The sequence below is a fragment of the Tachysurus vachellii genome, chromosome 10, assembly GCF_030014155.1.
Source record: "Tachysurus vachellii isolate PV-2020 chromosome 10, HZAU_Pvac_v1, whole genome shotgun sequence".
In the NCBI taxonomy this organism is placed as follows: Eukaryota; Metazoa; Chordata; class Actinopteri; order Siluriformes; family Bagridae; genus Tachysurus; species Tachysurus vachellii.
Genome location: NC_083469.1, coordinates 5,614,312 through 5,632,418, shown reverse-complemented (window position 1 = coordinate 5,632,418; position 18,107 = coordinate 5,614,312). Strand labels below are relative to the sequence as shown.

Below are 18,107 nucleotides of genomic sequence, written 5' to 3'. Positions count from 1 at the left end.
TTTGACCTGCTCACTGACTCTGTGAATCACTGGTGTGTGTGTGTTTGACCTGCTCACTGACTCTGTGCATCACTGGTTTGTACTTCCTCCTTTAGAGATGAAGACATGCAGAGTCTGGCCAGTCTGATGAGCATGAAGCAGGCCGACATCGGCAACCTGGACGACTTTGAGGAGGAGAACGAAGAGGACGAGGAGAACCGCTTCAATCAGGAGGAGAAAGCCGCCAAGATCACAGGTGAGGAAGAGGAGGACGGTCATTGTGTTCATTTACTCTCTAACTTTACTGACACTTTTGGCACTTTTGTATTTGTGTTTGTGGTTTTTACTTATTTTTTTAATTATTCTTTTACAAATCTTCAGATCTCTGATTCTTACCATGATCCAGTTTGACCCAGTTTGTTGTGATCAGTGTTAATCAGTGGAACTTGCACACAGACAATAATAATTCTGTAACTAGATTCACTGGAGGTTTATAATCCGTCTCACTCCTTCTTTCTTGGACTGAAAATCTCATGAGATGAGAATCTCATGGCGAAGGCTGTCAGTCAAGTGAGCTTCAACCCGAGGAGCGTCAATAAAACGTATCGATGGTTTACTGTAAATAGGTGTCGCTAAAGTGCAGCATGTTTCTACATTATTTATAATTAGGGCTGGGCGATAAAACGATAACGATATGTATCGCGATAGACACGTGATCGATATCAATAAAAAATGTGTTCGATAAAACGTTCGGCACTCGCTCTCTGGTAACCTAGCAACATAGGGAGTGACACGCTAACAGCCAATCAGGTAACAGTATCATGTTTGGTTGTGCCACATTGTTGTCTCGTGCTGGTCTGCTGGATTCCTCTTCAGTAACCGGTGACTGATGAGCAGAAAATGAGACGCAGCGAGCGAGGAAATTGTAAATAAAAGAGGAAAATATAAAAAAAAAAAGAGGAGGATATTATAAGTCTGACCGTAGTCACACCAATGTCGCAATTATGCAAGACCGTTTCTCTATGTTTATATTTAACACTTTGCACTATTTTATTACACTTTATTAAGCATTTCTTACATTTTCTTTTATTTTGCACCTTAAATGTTAAGAGATAATTGTTAAGTGTTCATCGTGTCTTTAGATTTATGTTCACATTATAATTATTTGAGTTTTCCCGCTTGTTAACATTTCTGTCTTAATAACTGAGGGGATTACGATCAGAGGAAGGTGAAGTTTAAAATAAAAATGTTTAAATGTAATATATTTTTCTCCTGGTCCTTATTTTAAATGGGTCATAAAAAATATCAATAATTATCGATATCGACTCTGAAACTCTGATATCGTGATACAGTTTTCAGCCATATCGCCCAGCCCTATTTATAATAAGTAAAATAAATATAAGTGAATTGGATCGGATAAAATCCTGATGCCAGATTAATAAAGATTTTACACCACTGGGATATTAATGAAAAGAAAATAAATGTTATTATTTTATTGTATACATTTATTAGTGTTTATTTATTTTATTTAATTTTTTATTGTATTTTTATTTAACTATTGTTTAATTTTATTTTACTATTGTTTTTATTTTACTATTGTTTAAAAAAATGTAATAAATGAACAAAAATAAAACATAAAACTGTCTATTATTGAGTTTTAGTCTTTGAGCCATCGCCGTAATCACCGTGACGTCCGTCTGCATCTGAGCTTATTAATTAAAATATATATCGCTTTTCCTTTATTAACTTTTCTCTTCTGAATCCGTCTGCAGTCTGCAGTATGGACCGAACCTCCTGTTTCCACATTAGTTTTTCATCACAGGATAAGTGTGTGCGTGTGTTCGCGCACGTGCGTGTGTGTGTTTGTTAGCAAGTGTGTGTATTGAATGTTTTTCACTTTGTTCACAAATGTGTCTAAGTTTTAGTTAAAAAATGAATTACATTTGAATTTATTTTCATTATAACTCAAAATGCAGTCAAAGTGTGCAAAATGTGCTGTGTGTGTGTGTGTGTGTGTGTGTGTGCGTGTGTGTGTGTGAGAGAGAGAGAGAGTGAGAACTGATGTGTTTTGTTGTTGCCTGGCCGCTCTGTTTACAGAGATAGTCAGGCAGTTAAATGCCCTCAGCAGTATAGATGGAGACGCAGATGAAGGCCCAAAGCACGTCCTCAAAGCAGTCTGTTCTCCTGCAGGTCTTCAGCTTTCAGCTTTACTTTCACAGTTCACTGTCTCCTGTCCCTCTCTCTCACCCGTCCTGCTGTCACCCATCCCTCTCTCTCACCCATCCCTCTCTCTCACCCTTCCCTCTCTTTCACCCATCCCTTTCTTTCACCCTTCCCTCTCTCACCCTTCCCTCTCTCACCCTTCCCTCTCTCTCCCGTCTCTCTCTCTCCCGTCCCCCTCTCTGCCGTCCCCCTCTCTGCCGTCCCCCTCTCTGCCGTCCCTCTCTCTGCCGTCCCTCTCTCTCCCGTCCCTCTCTCTCCCGTCTCTCTCTCTCCCGTCTCTCTCTCTCCCGTCTCTGTCTCTCCCGTCCCTCTCTCTCCCGTCCCTCTCTCTCCCGTCTCTCTCTCTCCCGTCCCTCTCTCTCCCGTCCCTCTCTCTCCCGTCTCTCTCTCTCCCGTCTCTCTCTCTCCCGTCCATCTCTCTTCCCATCCTCTTCTCACCCTTCCCTCTCTCTTCCGTCCCTCTCTCTCACCCTTCCCTCTCTCTTCCGTCCCTCTCTCTCACCCATCCCTCTCTCATGTCCCTCTCACCTCTATAACTCTCTCTTGTCCCTCTCTCTCCCCATCCTCTTCTCACCCTTCCCTCTCTCTTCCGTCCCTCTCTCTCACCCTTCCCTCTCTCTTCCGTCCCTCTCTCTCACCCATCCCTCTCTCCTTTATCACTCTCTCCCATCCCTCTCTCATGTCCCTCTCACCTCTATAACTCTCTCTTGTCCCTCTCTCATCACTCTCTCCCATCTCTCTGTTGCTCTCTTTGTCCTCTGTCTCTGCTCTTCTCTGCATCATGGTGCTGTTTGTCGTGTATCGTGTCCGAAGCCGTTCAAAAACACGTGGAGTGACTTTTGGGTTTATTTCCATTTTCTTTACGTGCTGCCTTCATTTCGTCCCTGTTTTGTGGTCGATCTTTGTGTTCATTTATTTTGATGCACTTTGTAGTGAACTAGGCCTCCCTCAGGAAGTACAAATCTAAAGTCTCTTAACAAACTCTTTCCTGTACATATCTGCTTCAGTAAATATAGAACATTAATCAGATTTTTTTATTACTATTATTAAAAGCTTTGTATTTGTTTATCTGTGAGTTTGGACACTCGAGCGGTTCACTCCAAAATGCAGCGGTTATTTATTGTTTATTGTTTTTATTTTTTTTAATATACATTATTGCTTCATTGATGTATCATAAGCTTTTTTTTTGTTATATTAATTGTAAGCATATTCATTAACGAGTCATAATGCAATAGTCACACTGTGTGTGTGTGTGTGTGCATGTGTGTGTCTCTAAGTGTGTATCGTCTCTCGGTCTCACTCTTGTTTGCTTTGTCTAGAGTTGATCAGTAAGCTGAACTTCCTGGATGAAGGCGATCAGGAGCAAACCCTCACGAGCTCCAACCCCTTCGAAGAGGCAGATGACCCCGTGAACCTCAACCCGTTCAGCGACCCTGACGAGGAGGGTAAGGAGTGACCTTCATCACTGCCGCGTGAGCCTCGGCTAAAACGCTTGTCTCAAGAAATTAGCCTACAGACTCGTAGGAACATTCAGAGACACCGATTGCATCTGTTCTTATCGTTCTGAATACGATTCATTTTTTTTTAAAGATAAAACTGTGCCTTATTGAGTCGTTAAGGCGAATCAGCTCACGAGCGAATCGTCAATCAGGCGTCGTAAGAATTTAAGAACGATCACAGCTCCATTATGTCATGCAAGCAGTTGAAGCAAACGGCTTCTCGCTCGGGTTTGCGGGCGGTTATTTCAGTATGAATGCAGCGTCGCGTTAAACTTAGGGGCTTTTTACACCTGGTCACTTCATGCGTTTTCTGTGACCCGATAGCTATCCGATGGTAAAAAGACCAGGTCTAAATGCCCTCCGAAACGTTTTCGAGACGGATATAAATCCGATGGTTCAAACCACTTCAGGAGGTGGTCTGGGACGCATTTCAGATGAAACTGGACAGTTGTAAATGAATGTGGTTATTCAAGCCACATACGTCAGCGCTGTACTCCTCCCAAACGGAAGTACGTCACTCGCAGGTGATCTTTCACCCAGGCGTCTCGTTGGGTCTTAAAATGCGCTGCTGCTGCCAGCGAAAATGCAGCAAAGAGTAAAACACTGTTTTTTGTAGCATAGCCATCATAACGAGTTTTTTCGTCTTCTTTTTGGAAACCGCATACACCAAAGCGTGTTCCATCAATTACCCCAGAAATGAGGTAAAATATATTTGCATTTTGGGCGGGAGTAGAAAGATCGGATTGATATCCGATTCGCCAAGACGGGTTTATGTGGCCTAATGTCAATGGAACAGTTTTAACAAATCAGATATCGGATCAGAGAAAACACGCGAAGTGACCAGGTGTAAAAAGGCCCTTAGTCTTAGACTCCGTTTAATTCTCTCCTGTTGTTTGTGTGTCTTCCATCCAGAATCAGGCCCAGCGCCCCCTCTGGAGTCCACCTTAAACGACGAGGACTCGGCAGATCCACTGAACCCTTTTGAAGAATCGGAGCCAAATCCGGAGCAGCTCGATTACAAGAACCCGTTCGATGAACCCGAGCCGGAGAGTTTACCCCCGAAAGGCAGCACCAGGAAGATCCCACGTCCTGTGGACATGAGCAAATACCTGTACGCAGACAGCAGCAAGACGGAGGAGGCCGAGGAGCTGGACGAGTGAGTGGGAGATGAAGTGGGAGATGATGGGTGGAGGAAACGTAGCACTGGATATGATGAGTGACTGTAGATAACACCTGTTTTTGTTGAAGGTGTAAATCATTTAAAGGTGGGGTCTCGGTTGTTTGAAAGCCAATGTTGACATATAAAATCACCAAAACAAACACGCCCCTAACCCAAATGGGTCCCTCCCCTGTATTGATAGCTCCGCCCACACACACATACGTAACCCAGGCAACTAATGGAAAGAAACGTGTCTTTATCATAGCTGAAGGGAAGAACAATACGATTGCAGATAAACAAACAAGCAAAAATGACACACAAGCATAATCATGTAAAGGACAAAGGCATATATTAGTTCTGTGTAACAAAACAAAACCAACGTTACTCACCTATCGAGAAGGAAAAAAGCGCCTCGGCGTCTTAAGTAAAGTTGGTCACATATTCACAGATTGGAGTTTCCTGAGTCAATAACTCCTGAGCTAAACACTGTTACTACACAAAACACGGTTGTAGCTGCGTCTCTACATTACTACGATAGAAAAGAGGTGTTATTTGTGTAGTAACAGCGTTTAGCTCAGGAGTTATTGACTCAGGAAACTCCAATCTGTGAATATGTGACCAACTTCCTGCTCCTTCAGTTCTCTCCAGCGCTGGAAAGCTGATCCTATATTAACACGTCCTACTTCTTACCTTATCGTAAACCTTTCTTCTCTTTCTTTCTTTGTTTTTATCCTCCATGTCAATGTTAAAACCACTTTCTGCTAATGTCACACATGCACACTGAACGCTCTCTCCGCCCATATTGACAAGACACGCCCCTTTCTGCTCATTGGCTACACGTTTGTTTTGTTTTTGTTTTGTCTGACGTCCCAACGCAGTTTTCTGAAGCATTTCTCACACAACGGAGACCCCACCTTTAAGTGTTTGTACTGCTGTGAAATAACAGTCTAGTGTATCATTTGACACGTTAGTGTTTCTCCACTTTAGCACTAAAGGTCTCCTAATACGGCTTTCACTGTCCGTTACCTTCAGGCCGTTTCCTTCGTTTTAATTCTCATCGTTTAAAACCGTCGTACACTCTTTCCTTCTATTTCATTAGTTTTCATTTCTTTCACTTTTGATATTTCCTTCTGTTATTTCCTTTTCTATTCTCTTTTCTCCCCTTTGTTTATTTCTTCCTGTCAGTTTTGTCATTTCTATTTCTTTGCTTTTCATTCTCTTCCTTTCAGTTTCCTTCGTTTCATTTCACTTAATTCAGTTCGATTCTTTTCCCTTTTCTTTCCTTCCTTCTAGGTTCATTTACATTTTCTGTAGTTCCCTTCAACCTGCTTTCCCTTCGGTTCCCTTTAATTCCTTTTAATTCTCCTCACTTCACTTTCTTTCAATTATTCATCTCTTCCTTCCTTCTTTTCCTCCAGTCATCCCTCCATCCATCTTTCCGTCCCTCTCTGTCTCTGTTCCTCCATATCAGGGTTTCAGGGTCTAATCCTGTAAGACTCGTGAATAGGGTGAACAAATTCTAAACAAAATTCCACACAAAATCTACATTTCTGACTTGTTGTGTGAGTGAGAGTGATGGAAGGAGATGGTGAGATTGAGTGTGTGTGTGTGTGTGTGTGTGTATGTGTGTGTATGTGTGTGTGTGTGTGTGTGTGTGTGTGTGTGTGTGTGTGTAGGCAGAGGGAGTAGCCATATATTTGTAAAGTTGTGTATGTGTGAGAAGTAAAGCAGTATGCAAGGATCTTTCAGCAGAACAAGGCATCTGTTGTTCGTGGCATTCTTTCTTTTTGTCTGTACATCTATATCCTTTCTCCTCAGCTATTCTCTCTCTCTCTCTCTCTCTCTCTCTCTCTCTCTCTCTCTCTCTCTCTCACATATATACCTTTTCTAACCCACAGAATGTTTGTCTAAACCACCGTTAAAACCCACGATGTCTGGAGACACTGAAAGACAAAATAACAAGATGTAGAAAAAGAGTGAAGAGAATCTCTCTCTCTCTCTCTCCCTCTCTCTCTCTCTCTCTCTCTCTCTCTCTCTCTCTCTCTCTCTCTCTCTCTCCCTCTCTCTCTCTCTCACTCTCTCTCTCTCTCTATCTCTCTCTCTTTCTCCCCCTCTTTCTCTCTCTCTTTTTCTTTCTATCTCTCTCTCTCTCTCTCTCTCTCTTTTTCTCCCTCTCTCTCTTTCTCTTTTTCTGTCTCTCTCTCTTTCTCTCTCTCTTTTTCTGTCTCTCTTTCTCTCTCTCTTTTTCTATCTCTCTCTCTTTTTCTGTCTCTCTCTCTCTCTCTCTCTCTCTCTCTCTCTCTCTTTCTCTCTGTGTCCCTAACCTTGTCTTTCAACCGAATAGCTTTCTTCCCGTCGTGTTAGTGTGCGTGCTGAGTGACTTCTCCTCGCACAGCGGCGTGTATTGATGCCGTGCATGTCTGCCTGTCAGTGAGTGCATCACTGGGGTCAGAGGTCAGAGTTCACAAGGTGTGACCTCCAGAACACCTGGTTGCTCTGGAGCTCAGCAGAGCGTTTTATTGGCTCATACGGCGCTGATGATCCTCTTACCTTCTGTGCTGAGACACACAGACACACAGCCAGCATTTAAACAACTACTATTGAGACATGTTTATTATAGATTATTATAGATCAATATTCCTTTATTCTTCAGAAAATACGAGTTAAAATTTTTTAATGTTTTAAATATTATTACATAGTTTCAGCTGAATAAATATTACAGTGTTTTGAAAATTAGCTGCTTCTGTTCCTTCATTTTTGTTTTTTTTTACGGAGACGCTTTTAAACTCATTTATTTATTAGACTTATTTGTTAATTATTTGTTTTCCAGTGTATGACAGATCCTGTTACATTTGTGTTGAATAAGATTCCTGATATTGTGGCGTACGATTTATTCAAAAAGGGACGTTTCTAAGTTTGTGTCGTCACGGTGATCGGCAGAACGTGTATTGAGACTAAATAAACAATATAACGGCGGTCTGTCAAAACCGTTAAGGTGTGAATAGAACGATCAGATGTACAGCTGTAGTGTTTGTATCGAGCAGAAGGTATAATGTGCTGGAAGAACAACAGTGAACTTTTTACTATAATGTTGATATTAAAAATGTTTGTAATGCTGCTTGTGAAGCTTGTTATTTGTCTCTCTCTCTCTCTCTCTCTGGCTCGTTTTAAGATCGAACCCCTTCTACGAGCCCAAGTCAGATGAGTCCACTACAGAAAGCACGGCCGTGTTGAAGAACGCTAAACGGCGTGCTCCTCTGCCCCCTGCTGCCCCCTCACTGACCCCAGTTAGCCCTGCCGCTCCCAGTGACCCCAAACCAGCTGTGACTGACAAGGTGTCCATCATGTGCCCTGCGCTAGGTCTAAGAGAGCTGGCCTCTTCCTCACCTAAGGTAAGGAGTCTTCCTCACATCTTCACCGTCCGTGTATTTTTATTTTTTTTTACACTTTTCGTCGTCTTTAGTTCATTCACTGCATTTATAGCCTCTTTCTAGTCCTCCTTTTATTCCTCTCTTTCTTTCCTCTCAGTCCCTTTTCCTCTCCATCCCTCCATTCTGCTGTTCCCTGTCTGTCGTTTGCATATGCCATTTGAATACAGGCATGCATTATGTTCCTTATGCATGCGTGATGAATCTGCTCGCTCAATGCTTTGGTGCCTGTAATTAAGCTGCTCCGTGCTCGAGCTGTGCTCGAGGATGGAGGGAGAGATGGAGGGAGGGAGGAAGCGAGCAAGGGCCTAGGGCATAGGGTGTAGGGGGCGAGACGGTGCCCACGTTTGCAAATAAGAACAAGCACCAGTGATCAGGGCAAGGCTTAACTACGGGCAGCTTCCCTCGGAGTGTGTGTTTTTTTTATTTATTTTATTTATGGCTCCCGTGTGCGTGTGTGTCTGTGCGTTAATGTGGTCTGTATTTAATTATGGCCGAGGTTTATCAGAGAGCAGCACTCGTGCGTGTGTGTGTCCGCGACAGAGGCCTGGCCCAAACTTAAACACATTTAATTACCCAAAAGCATTGGCCTGTGAGCAGGAACACACATACACGCACTCGTGTACACACACACACACACACACACACAGCTCGTGCTCTGTGCTGCCACACTCACAAAATTCGGCAAGGCACAACTACAAAGAGAAGAAAAACTGAATGCCACAGTTTTTGTTACACCATTTTTTTGCAGTTTTGAGACAAATCCCCATTACTCGTATTTGTTAGTCTAATCCTGACCCTAACCACCTCTGTACCCATTAGTGTAATCCTAATCCTGACCCTAACCACCACTGTACCCGTTAGTCTAATCTTAATCCTGACCCTAACCACCACTGTACCCATTAGTCTAATCTTAATCCTGACCCTAATCACCACTGTACCTGTTAGTCTAATCTTAATCCTGACCCTAATCACCACTGTACCCATTAGTGTAATCCTAATCCTGACCCTAATCACCACTGTACCCATTAGTGTAATCCTAAACCTGAGCCTAACCACCACTGTACCCATTAGTCTAATCCTAATCCTGACCCTGACCTTCAGTGTACCTGTTAGTCTTGTACCTTTGTACCAGTGTACCTTTAATCTTTATTCTGACCCTAATCACCACTGTACCCATTAGTCTAATCTTTATTCTGACCCTAATCACCACTGTGCCCATTAGTCTAATCCTAATCCTGACACACTAATCCTAATCCTCCACACACACACAGCTCGTGCTCTGTGCTGCCACACTCACAAAATTCGGCAAGGCACAACTACAAAGAGAAGAAAAACTGAATGCCACAGTTTTTGTTACACCATTTTTTTGCAGTTTTGAGACAAATCCCCATTACTCGTATTTGTTAGTCTAATCCTGACCCTAACCACCTCTGTACCCATTAGTGTAATCCTAATCCTGACCCTAACCACCTCTGTACCCATTAGTGTAATCCTAATCCTGACCCTAACCACCTCTGTACCCATTAGTGTAATCCTAATCCTGACCCTAACCACCACTGTACCCATTAGTGTAATCCTAATCCTGACCCTAACCACCACTGTACCCATTAGTGTAATCCTAATCCTGACCCTAACCACCACTGCACCCATTAGTGTAATCCTAATCCTGACCCTAATCACCACTGTACCCATTAGTCTAATCCTAAACCTGAGCCTAACCACCACTGTACCCATTAGTTTAATCTTTATTCTGACCCTAATCACCACTGTACCCATTAGTCTAATCCTAATCCTGACCCTGACCTTCAGCGTACCTGTTAGTGTAATCCTAATCCTGACCCTAATCACCTCTGTACCCATTAGTGTAATCCTAATCCTGACCCTAATCACCTCTGTACCCATTAGTGTAATCCTAATCCTGACCCTAACCACTACAGTACCCATTAGTCTAATCCTAATCCTGACCCTAACCACTACAGTACCCATTAGTCTAATTTTAAACCCGACGCTACAGGGAAGTGCAAAAGTTTGCACACCTTTACAGCAAAGATGTGTTATTTATACCATTTAGTATGTCAGATTTCACAGATGGTCATTTCTTAAGTAAGGAGTAAATGAATATTAAGTCTGACATGAACAGTTACTGTTGCTGATTATTTCCCATTAACAGCATGAACAGAATTGTTTTATTCCTTTTACACTTGGTATTTTTCAACTGTTTACCTTTAATTTGAGGCAAACTCTGAACTGTGTTTAAGTTTCTATTATATTACGTGTGTGTGTGTGTGAGTGTGTGTGTGTGTGAGTGAGAGACCTAGACAAACTGGCATTAACATAGAGTTTCACTTGCTCTCTAAATTACTTTGTGCCTGTCAGAACTTTAACATGTCCAGGAAGTCTTTTCTTTGAGGTCTGATACGAGGACGAGGATGGCACCAGGGATTAATGTAAATGAGTGAAGGAGGAAAAAAAGAGTTGCTCTTTGAGAGAAAAAGAGAGCGAGATGGAGGGATGCTCTGATTCACCAGAACCTCTCTTCCTTTTCCCCAATCTCTTCCATTCCGGACCAGCGTTATTTCACCCCTCCTGCACACTCGTCTGCTCTCCTTCCCTCTCTCTGTCTCTCTCTCTGTCTGTTTCTGCGCTGCCGTGATGGAGGGATTTGCTGCCGTTCATGCTCCATAAGTTCCAGTGTGTTCTGGGTGTTAATCTAAAGGAAAAGCCTTTGCAGTCTGCTAGATCTGCATATGATATCTCACACACACACACACACACACACACACACACACACACACACACACACAGTTCTGTCAGAGTGGAGACTAAGATCTCAAAACTTCAGAGCTTGAGGATGTGAAAAACTTGTCAGTGTCACTCTTGCATACTTGCATCTCTTTCTTTTGTTATATTTGTGTCTGTCTGTCTGTCTGTATCTTATCTATCTATCTATCTATCTATCTATCTATCTATCTATATTTATCTGACTGGCGTTTTCTATCTATCTATCTATCTATCTATCTATCTATCTATCTATCTATCTATCTATCTATCTATCTATCAGACTGGCTCTTTATCTCTTTCTCTCTCTCTCTCTCTCTCTCTCTCTGTCTGTCTATCAATTTATTTTGCTTTTTTTTTGTTTCTTTTGTAATATTTGTCTCTGTCTGTCTGCCTCTGTCTTCTGTTCTCTCTCTCTCTCTCTCTCTCTCTCTCTCTCTCTCTCTCTCTCTCTCTATCTATCTATCTATCTGTCTGTCTGTCTGTCTGTCTGTCTGTTGATCTATCTATCTATCTACCTGTCTGTCTGTCTATCAATTTTGCTTTCTATTTGTCTCTGTCTGTCTGCCTCTGTCTTCTGTTCTCTCTCTCTCTCTCTCTCTCTCTCTCTCTCTCTCTCTCTCTCTCTCTCTCTCTCAATTTCCCTCTCTCATTTGTTATATTTGTCTCTGTCTGTTGGGGAATTTCCTATTTCTGGCTCTGTCCGTCTGACCGGCTCTTTATCTAATTGTCTGTCTGTCTGTTTCCTATCTTTGGCCCTTTAACTGTATTCGTCTGTCTGTCTGAGGATAAAAACACATGCGTATAAACGTAAAGGGACGAGAATAGACGCAGAGTAACAAACTGAACAGAAATCAATAAAACGACCAAGTTGACGAAGATTGACGCATTAAACGACCAGCTGTTATTCATTCGTTTAGTTTTATGACCGAAACACAGCTTCACAACAGCTTCTATCCTTTATATAGACATGTCCGAGTTTATAACATTGTTCTGCTTGTCTTGTTCATTTTTCTCTGATTACACAATGAGATGTTTCATTAAATTGTTCAACAACAGCTATTTTATTTAGTTTAGTTTTTTTTTACCCCCTGAATACCTTGTTTTACCTGCTGGCCTCAGATTCTTTCCCAAAACTGTGTGTGTGTGTGTGTGTGTGTGTGTGTTTCTCTGTTATGAGACTTGAACAGTAACACTCTGTCTTTGGCTCGGTGCAGGAGCATCAGCAGGGCAGCGAGACCCCCGAAAAAACTCAAAACGGCCCCATAATCCGTGAAACTCTATCAGAATAATCCCCAGAAAAAGAGAGCGAAGTCCTGGACGCCCCTTCACTCCTCCGCTTCTCTCTCCTCCTTCTTCGATCCGTCGCTCTCTGACAGCGCACCAATTCTGCAGAGAATCTGAGATGCTTATAAGACTTAGACAGGAGGTCTGGAGGTCTTCTCTCTCATATGTCTTCCTTTAAAGGAGGCCTCTGAGAGAGAGAGAGAGAGAGAGAGAGAGAGAGAGAGAGAGAGAGAGAGTGTGAGAGAGAGAGAAGGCCTTTGAGTTCTTATCTCTGGAATCTCTCCATTCGATGAGATATAAAAATGAAGTTTTAGATGTTTGCTGAGGGAAAGTGAGTGTGTGTGTGTGTGTGTGCGAGGGTCATTTTGCTTTCAGAATGTCAGCGAGCGAGACGCGTCTCAGCCTCGAACGAGCTTTACTCCACTGTTTTCAGCATTCTTTCAATGTGATTTGGGCTTTTAAGGGTCTAAAGCTTTCACCCCACACCAACAGACGGCCGAGGACGTTGCAAATCTAAGTCATTAATGAGGGGAAAAAAGAAGCCGAATATCTTGTTCACGTTCCCTCTTCACCGACCGTACGACACTAAATTAATATAATTATCCTGGCTGTTGTGTGAATAAAACTTTTTTTTTTTTTTAATCTAAAACCAAATATATTGCACGTATCTGTATAAATCTATTTCTTTACCCATCTGTCTGAGTTTTATTGCATTTGTTGTACGTTTTATACCACAACGCTGTGGAATCCTCGATTCCGATTGGTCAGAAGGTTTGAAAGGTTTATATTAATGCGCTTATTCTGTTACATGATCATTTCTGTCGCTCATACTTAAGATACCATGAGTCTAAAACATTGTTCAAAGTTACAATGAAAAAGTGTCAAAGGTTGTGTGTTTTTTTTTAAATGTAAAAGATAAGGAATGAAGTGCTAGTCGAAGTGTTTCCTGAATAAGTAGGTCTTCAACCGCCGCTTGTTAATACCCAGTGACTCGGCTGTCCGGACCTCTAGGGGAAGTTCATTCCACCACCTCGGTGCCAGAACAGAGAAGAGTCTTGTAGTATACTTGCCTCTTACCCTGAGAGATGGTGGGACCAGTGGAGCAGTGCTGGTAGATCTGAGGGTGCGGGGTGCAGTGTGAGGAGTGATGAGGGCTTTGAGGTAAGAGGGAGCTGGTCCATTTTTGGCTTTGTAGGCCAGCATCGGTGTTTTGAATCTGATGTGTGCAGCTACAGGAAGCCAGTGGAGGGATCGCAGCAGAGGGGTGGTGTGGAGAACTTAGGCAGGTTGAAAACAAGCCGTGCAGCTGCATTTTGGATCATTTGCAGAGGACGAATTGCGTCCATAGGTAGACCTGCCAGCAGTGAGTTGTAGTAATCCAGTCTTGTAATGACAAGAGACTGAACAAGTACCTGAGAAGACTGTGTGGACAAAAATGTCCGAATCCTTCTAATGTTGTAGAGAAGAAACCGACATGAACGAGTCACATTAGCAACATGAGAGGAAAAGGACAGTTGATTGTTTATGGTTACCCCAAGGTTGTGAGCTGTGAGCTGTAGGGGAGAGAAGATCGTTGTGCAAGGATATAGCAAGATCATGACCTGGGGATGAATCACCTGGGATGAACAGCTAGGATTGAGCTTTAACTGATGAGCAGTCATCCATGATGATGCGTCTCCCAGACATGCTGAGATCCGAACGATGGATGGATGGATGGATGGATGCTGCTCATAAGCAGATTAGATATGAATAGACGTGAAATTGTTGATATGGTGATGTTTCTTTGAGGAGACATTGATTTAGTCTCGAATGTCAGAGGTTAAGCTGTAAGTCTTCAGGAAATAAGAGTTTGTGTTTTTCTGGTTGCCTGGCAACCGCTTTCTTGTTTGTTTTGTTAACTTATAGGGAGAGAAAATGGCTGTTTATGCAGCACTGAATGATGGTGAGTTAGTTACCGTACTGTATGACGGAGAGCCCTAACGTCGTTCCTGTGTGTCTGGGTGTCGCATCACGAGTCTCAGAGCAAGTCCTGATTCCGTTCCTGCTCCTTCTGTCCCTTATTCTCCTCCCTTCAGTTAGAGGAGAGGGCTTAGTGCTGCTCACTCAGCCACACCAGTAAAGTGCCAGCGTCACCTTGACTGGCACTCACACAGGCACCCCAGGTGTGTGTGTGGGCATGTGGTAAAGAGTGACAGCTCTAAAGTGCTTCTAGCAATGCTAAGACGTCACTCACACACACACACACATACAACGAATGTGTGTGTGGTTCATGAGTTAAGCACACGAGGAGTGTTTCAGTGCCCACATTCAATACCACACACGAGCACATGCACTACAAAGCGCTTAGTAATCTCTCTTTGGTAAGTCTCATCGGCCGAGGATTACCTTTATTCTGCACAGAGAGAGGAGGTGTGTTTGCAGAAATGCAAACACATCTTAGTGTAATCTCTTAAAAGAAGATCTGTTGCAGTGAAGATCGTTTTCCTGTGTGAGACAGGTGTGTGTGTGTGTGTGTGTGTGTGTTTGAGGGTTGTTTGAACAGTCAATAAAAAGTAACCATGTGTAAGAGTGCTGATGAGAAGAGCGAGGTTCGTTTGAGTAGCCAGTTGGAGATGGATAAAGAAATTCGAGTGTGTGTGTGTGTGTGTGTGTGTGTGTGTGTGTGTATGAGGCCTGGTGAGTGAGAGAGTAACTCTAGATTAATCTCTGCTGATCCTCTTCCACAGGTGTGTGGCCTTCAACTGGCCTGAACGTGGGCAACCCTCAGCTCTACTCAATAACCACACACACACACACACACACACACACACACACAAACACACAATTTGACTGCATTTTTAAACTACTTTTATATGCAAATCGAGTAGCATTGTGTTGACAACTTCAAACATTTGTATCACAATTGTACTAGACAGTTGTGTCTCTGCACCATTGAAACAATTTAACAACAATAGAATTTAATAATTAAGTTGTTGTTAACAGAAATTATTCAAGATCAAGCTGTTTTTAATGACTCAGTAGCGCATGCATAAGCTTCGCTGCGTCTTACATGGAGACGAAAAGCCGTAACAAAGAGCTGACATACTTCTTTCACCGTTCTAATATTTTATAGATTTATACTATCTTTCGCTGCTTGTCTTCTGTCGCTTTATCGTTGTTGCAGGTTTTCTCATTTGCTGAACATAAATCCATCACTTTCGCATCTTAGATTCACACAAACTTTGTGTTGTTTTTTTTTTTGCAATGACAATAAAAAAAAATACCATTTTGGATTCCAGCTGATTTTATTTGTTGTACAGGGAAATGTTTTTCTTCACATATCCAAGTTTGGTAGGAAGCTGAGTTTTGTGCTCAGTTGTGACACAGCATCCCAGAAGCAGAGCATTTCCAATCCCCTGGCAGTGGCAGCTTGGTGGGGCTGTGGCTTGGACCCTTCCCCTTCTCATCAGTAACCTTAACCGTTAAGCCATCGCTGCCACTGACTCTCGTGTCCATCAGAGCCGCCACTGAAAGCTAATTAGGTGTCTGTTAATTAGTTTTTTTTCCATTAAAGCTCTTCTCCAAGCATTTTAAGCTTCCCTTTGACAAGATATTAGTGTAATAGATGATGATAAAAGTTTAGATTTTAAGTTTAGAGTCTTTTTTTTTTCTTTTTCTTAGATTCTAGCAGAAGGCAGCGTGCCATGGCGTCCGTGGTGTGTTTCACAAACTGCCAGTACAACAGCTTAAAAAATGTTTATTTAATGTCTGTGAAAATTTATTTATTATATATTAGATTTAAAAGATGCAATTTGCAATTAAAAGATGCCAAACAAAACAAAAACAAAACAAACGTGTAGCCAATGAGCAGAAAGGGGCGTGTCTTGTCAATATGGGTGGAGAGAGTGTTCAGTGCGCATGTGTGACATTAGCAGAAAGCGGTTTTAACGTTGACATGGAGGATAAAAACAAAGAAAGAAAGAGAAGAAAGGCTTACGATAAGACAAGAAGTAGGACGTGTTAATATAGGATCAGCTTTCCAGCGCTGGAGAGAACTGAACGTCTTCTGCGTGAAACGGAGCTAAATCTTTCACGGTACAACACACAGTACTACAAAAACACATTTGTATTACCATAGTATTACTCAATGAGTTCATTTATTGATAAAAATATACCCTCGGTCAGCTGCCCCAACAGGTTCCGCCATAATACTTGTTATACTTGGGTTATACTTGTCTGGTGTATGTGTGGGGCAGAGCTATCAAAACAGGGGTGGGACCCATTTGGGTTAGAGGCGTGTTTGTTTTGGTGATTTCAAATGTCAACATTGGCTTTCAAACAACGGAGACCCCACCTTTAACCATTGAGCTACTACTTCCAAACAAGATCAGCAGAACAGTTTAATAAAGTAAAATGTCACTTTTAACCTCCTCACAACAAAGTCCAAGATAATGCAGCAGGGTGCAGGAAAGATGTAGACCAAACAACACCAGGGGAAGATAATCAGTCTCCTCATCACCCAGAGTTACACCAGGGGAAGCTCATGAATACCTATAAAAGTAACCTTAAACACCGGCTGTAGAAAAATGTTAAAAAGTATTCTCCCAAAATCTAACTCTTACCCATGTTTATGTCTAACTCCAGAATATTCAACTCCAGAAATTTGCTGTGTGTGTTCATTCATTCATTTTCTACCGCTTATCCGAACTACCTCGGGTCACAGGGAGCCTGTGCCTATCTCAGGCGTCATTGGGCATCAAGGCAGGATACACCCTGGACGGAGTGCCAACCCATCGCAGGGCACACACACACACACACACTCTCATTCACTCAAACAATCACACACTAAGGACAATTTTCCAGAGATGCCAATCAACCTACCATGCATGTCTTTGGACCAGGGGAGGAAACCGGAGTACCCGGAGGAAACCCCCGAGGCACGGGGAGAACATGCAAACTCCACACACACAAGGTGGAGGCGGGAATCGAACCCCCAACCCTGGAGGTGTGAGGCGAACGTGCTAACCACTAAGCCACCGTGCCCCCCTCTGTGTGTGTTATAATATAATATATAACATAATACAATATAAAAGTCAAAATATTGTTCCAGGGAGTTGTATAATAAAACTGTAAATGCTTTATATTTTTTCTTGAATGTCTTCATTATAAGTTTACGTTCTGTTCACTTGGGTGTGTGTGTGTGTGTGTGTGTGTGGTGTTCAGCATGCGTGTATAAAACCCACTAAGTGTGCTGGACTGTATGAAGTAGGAATTCCGCACCTCTCCGTCTGCCTCATTAATGTCAACCACCTCTCTTAGAAGTCACTCACATTATCGCTATCGCTGTCGAGTGTCTGACATTCACCATCGCAGATATTTAGCTTCGAGTGTTTTTCCTCTCCGAGCTGTGACCTTTTATCGTGTCTTTTGTACGAATGCGTTCTGAATAACAGTGTCACTAGAAGCTGTAAACCCCATAGAGATGCATCGAGACACATTCTCCTCTCTTTGCTATACACATCGTTTGTAGATTAGGATATTAAAGTGTTTGTATGGTAATGAGTCACCAGAAAGTGGAGTGCAGTGAATAAATACCCGTTTGGGATTCGTCCCGACTGGCGAATTCCTCGCAGACTTAAATAACATTTGTTGTTGTTGTTGTTGTTTGTTCCATTTTGGATCACCTGTGTAACCGTTACTTCTCGGATGTCTCCGAGTGTCAACATCCTCAAACGTTACCGGTTTGTAAATACCCATGCTTTATTTAACAGA

The 18,107-nt window shown here is 42.5% G+C and overlaps 1 protein-coding gene across 2 annotated transcripts in view; it reads left to right on the top strand.

Annotated features, from left to right (window-relative positions):
• ehbp1 (EH domain binding protein 1) overlaps nucleotides 1-18,107 on the top strand; it is a 162,966-nt gene that overhangs the window by 45,267 nt on the left and 99,592 nt on the right. For both annotated transcript variants that reach the window (XM_060878999.1, XM_060879000.1), the window contains exons 7-10: nucleotides 96-235; nucleotides 3,522-3,647; nucleotides 4,614-4,857; nucleotides 8,033-8,252. In XM_060878999.1, the coding sequence (XP_060734982.1) occupies nucleotides 96-235; nucleotides 3,522-3,647; nucleotides 4,614-4,857; nucleotides 8,033-8,252 (730 nt within the window). The remainder of the gene's footprint in view (nucleotides 1-95; nucleotides 236-3,521; nucleotides 3,648-4,613; nucleotides 4,858-8,032; nucleotides 8,253-18,107) is intronic.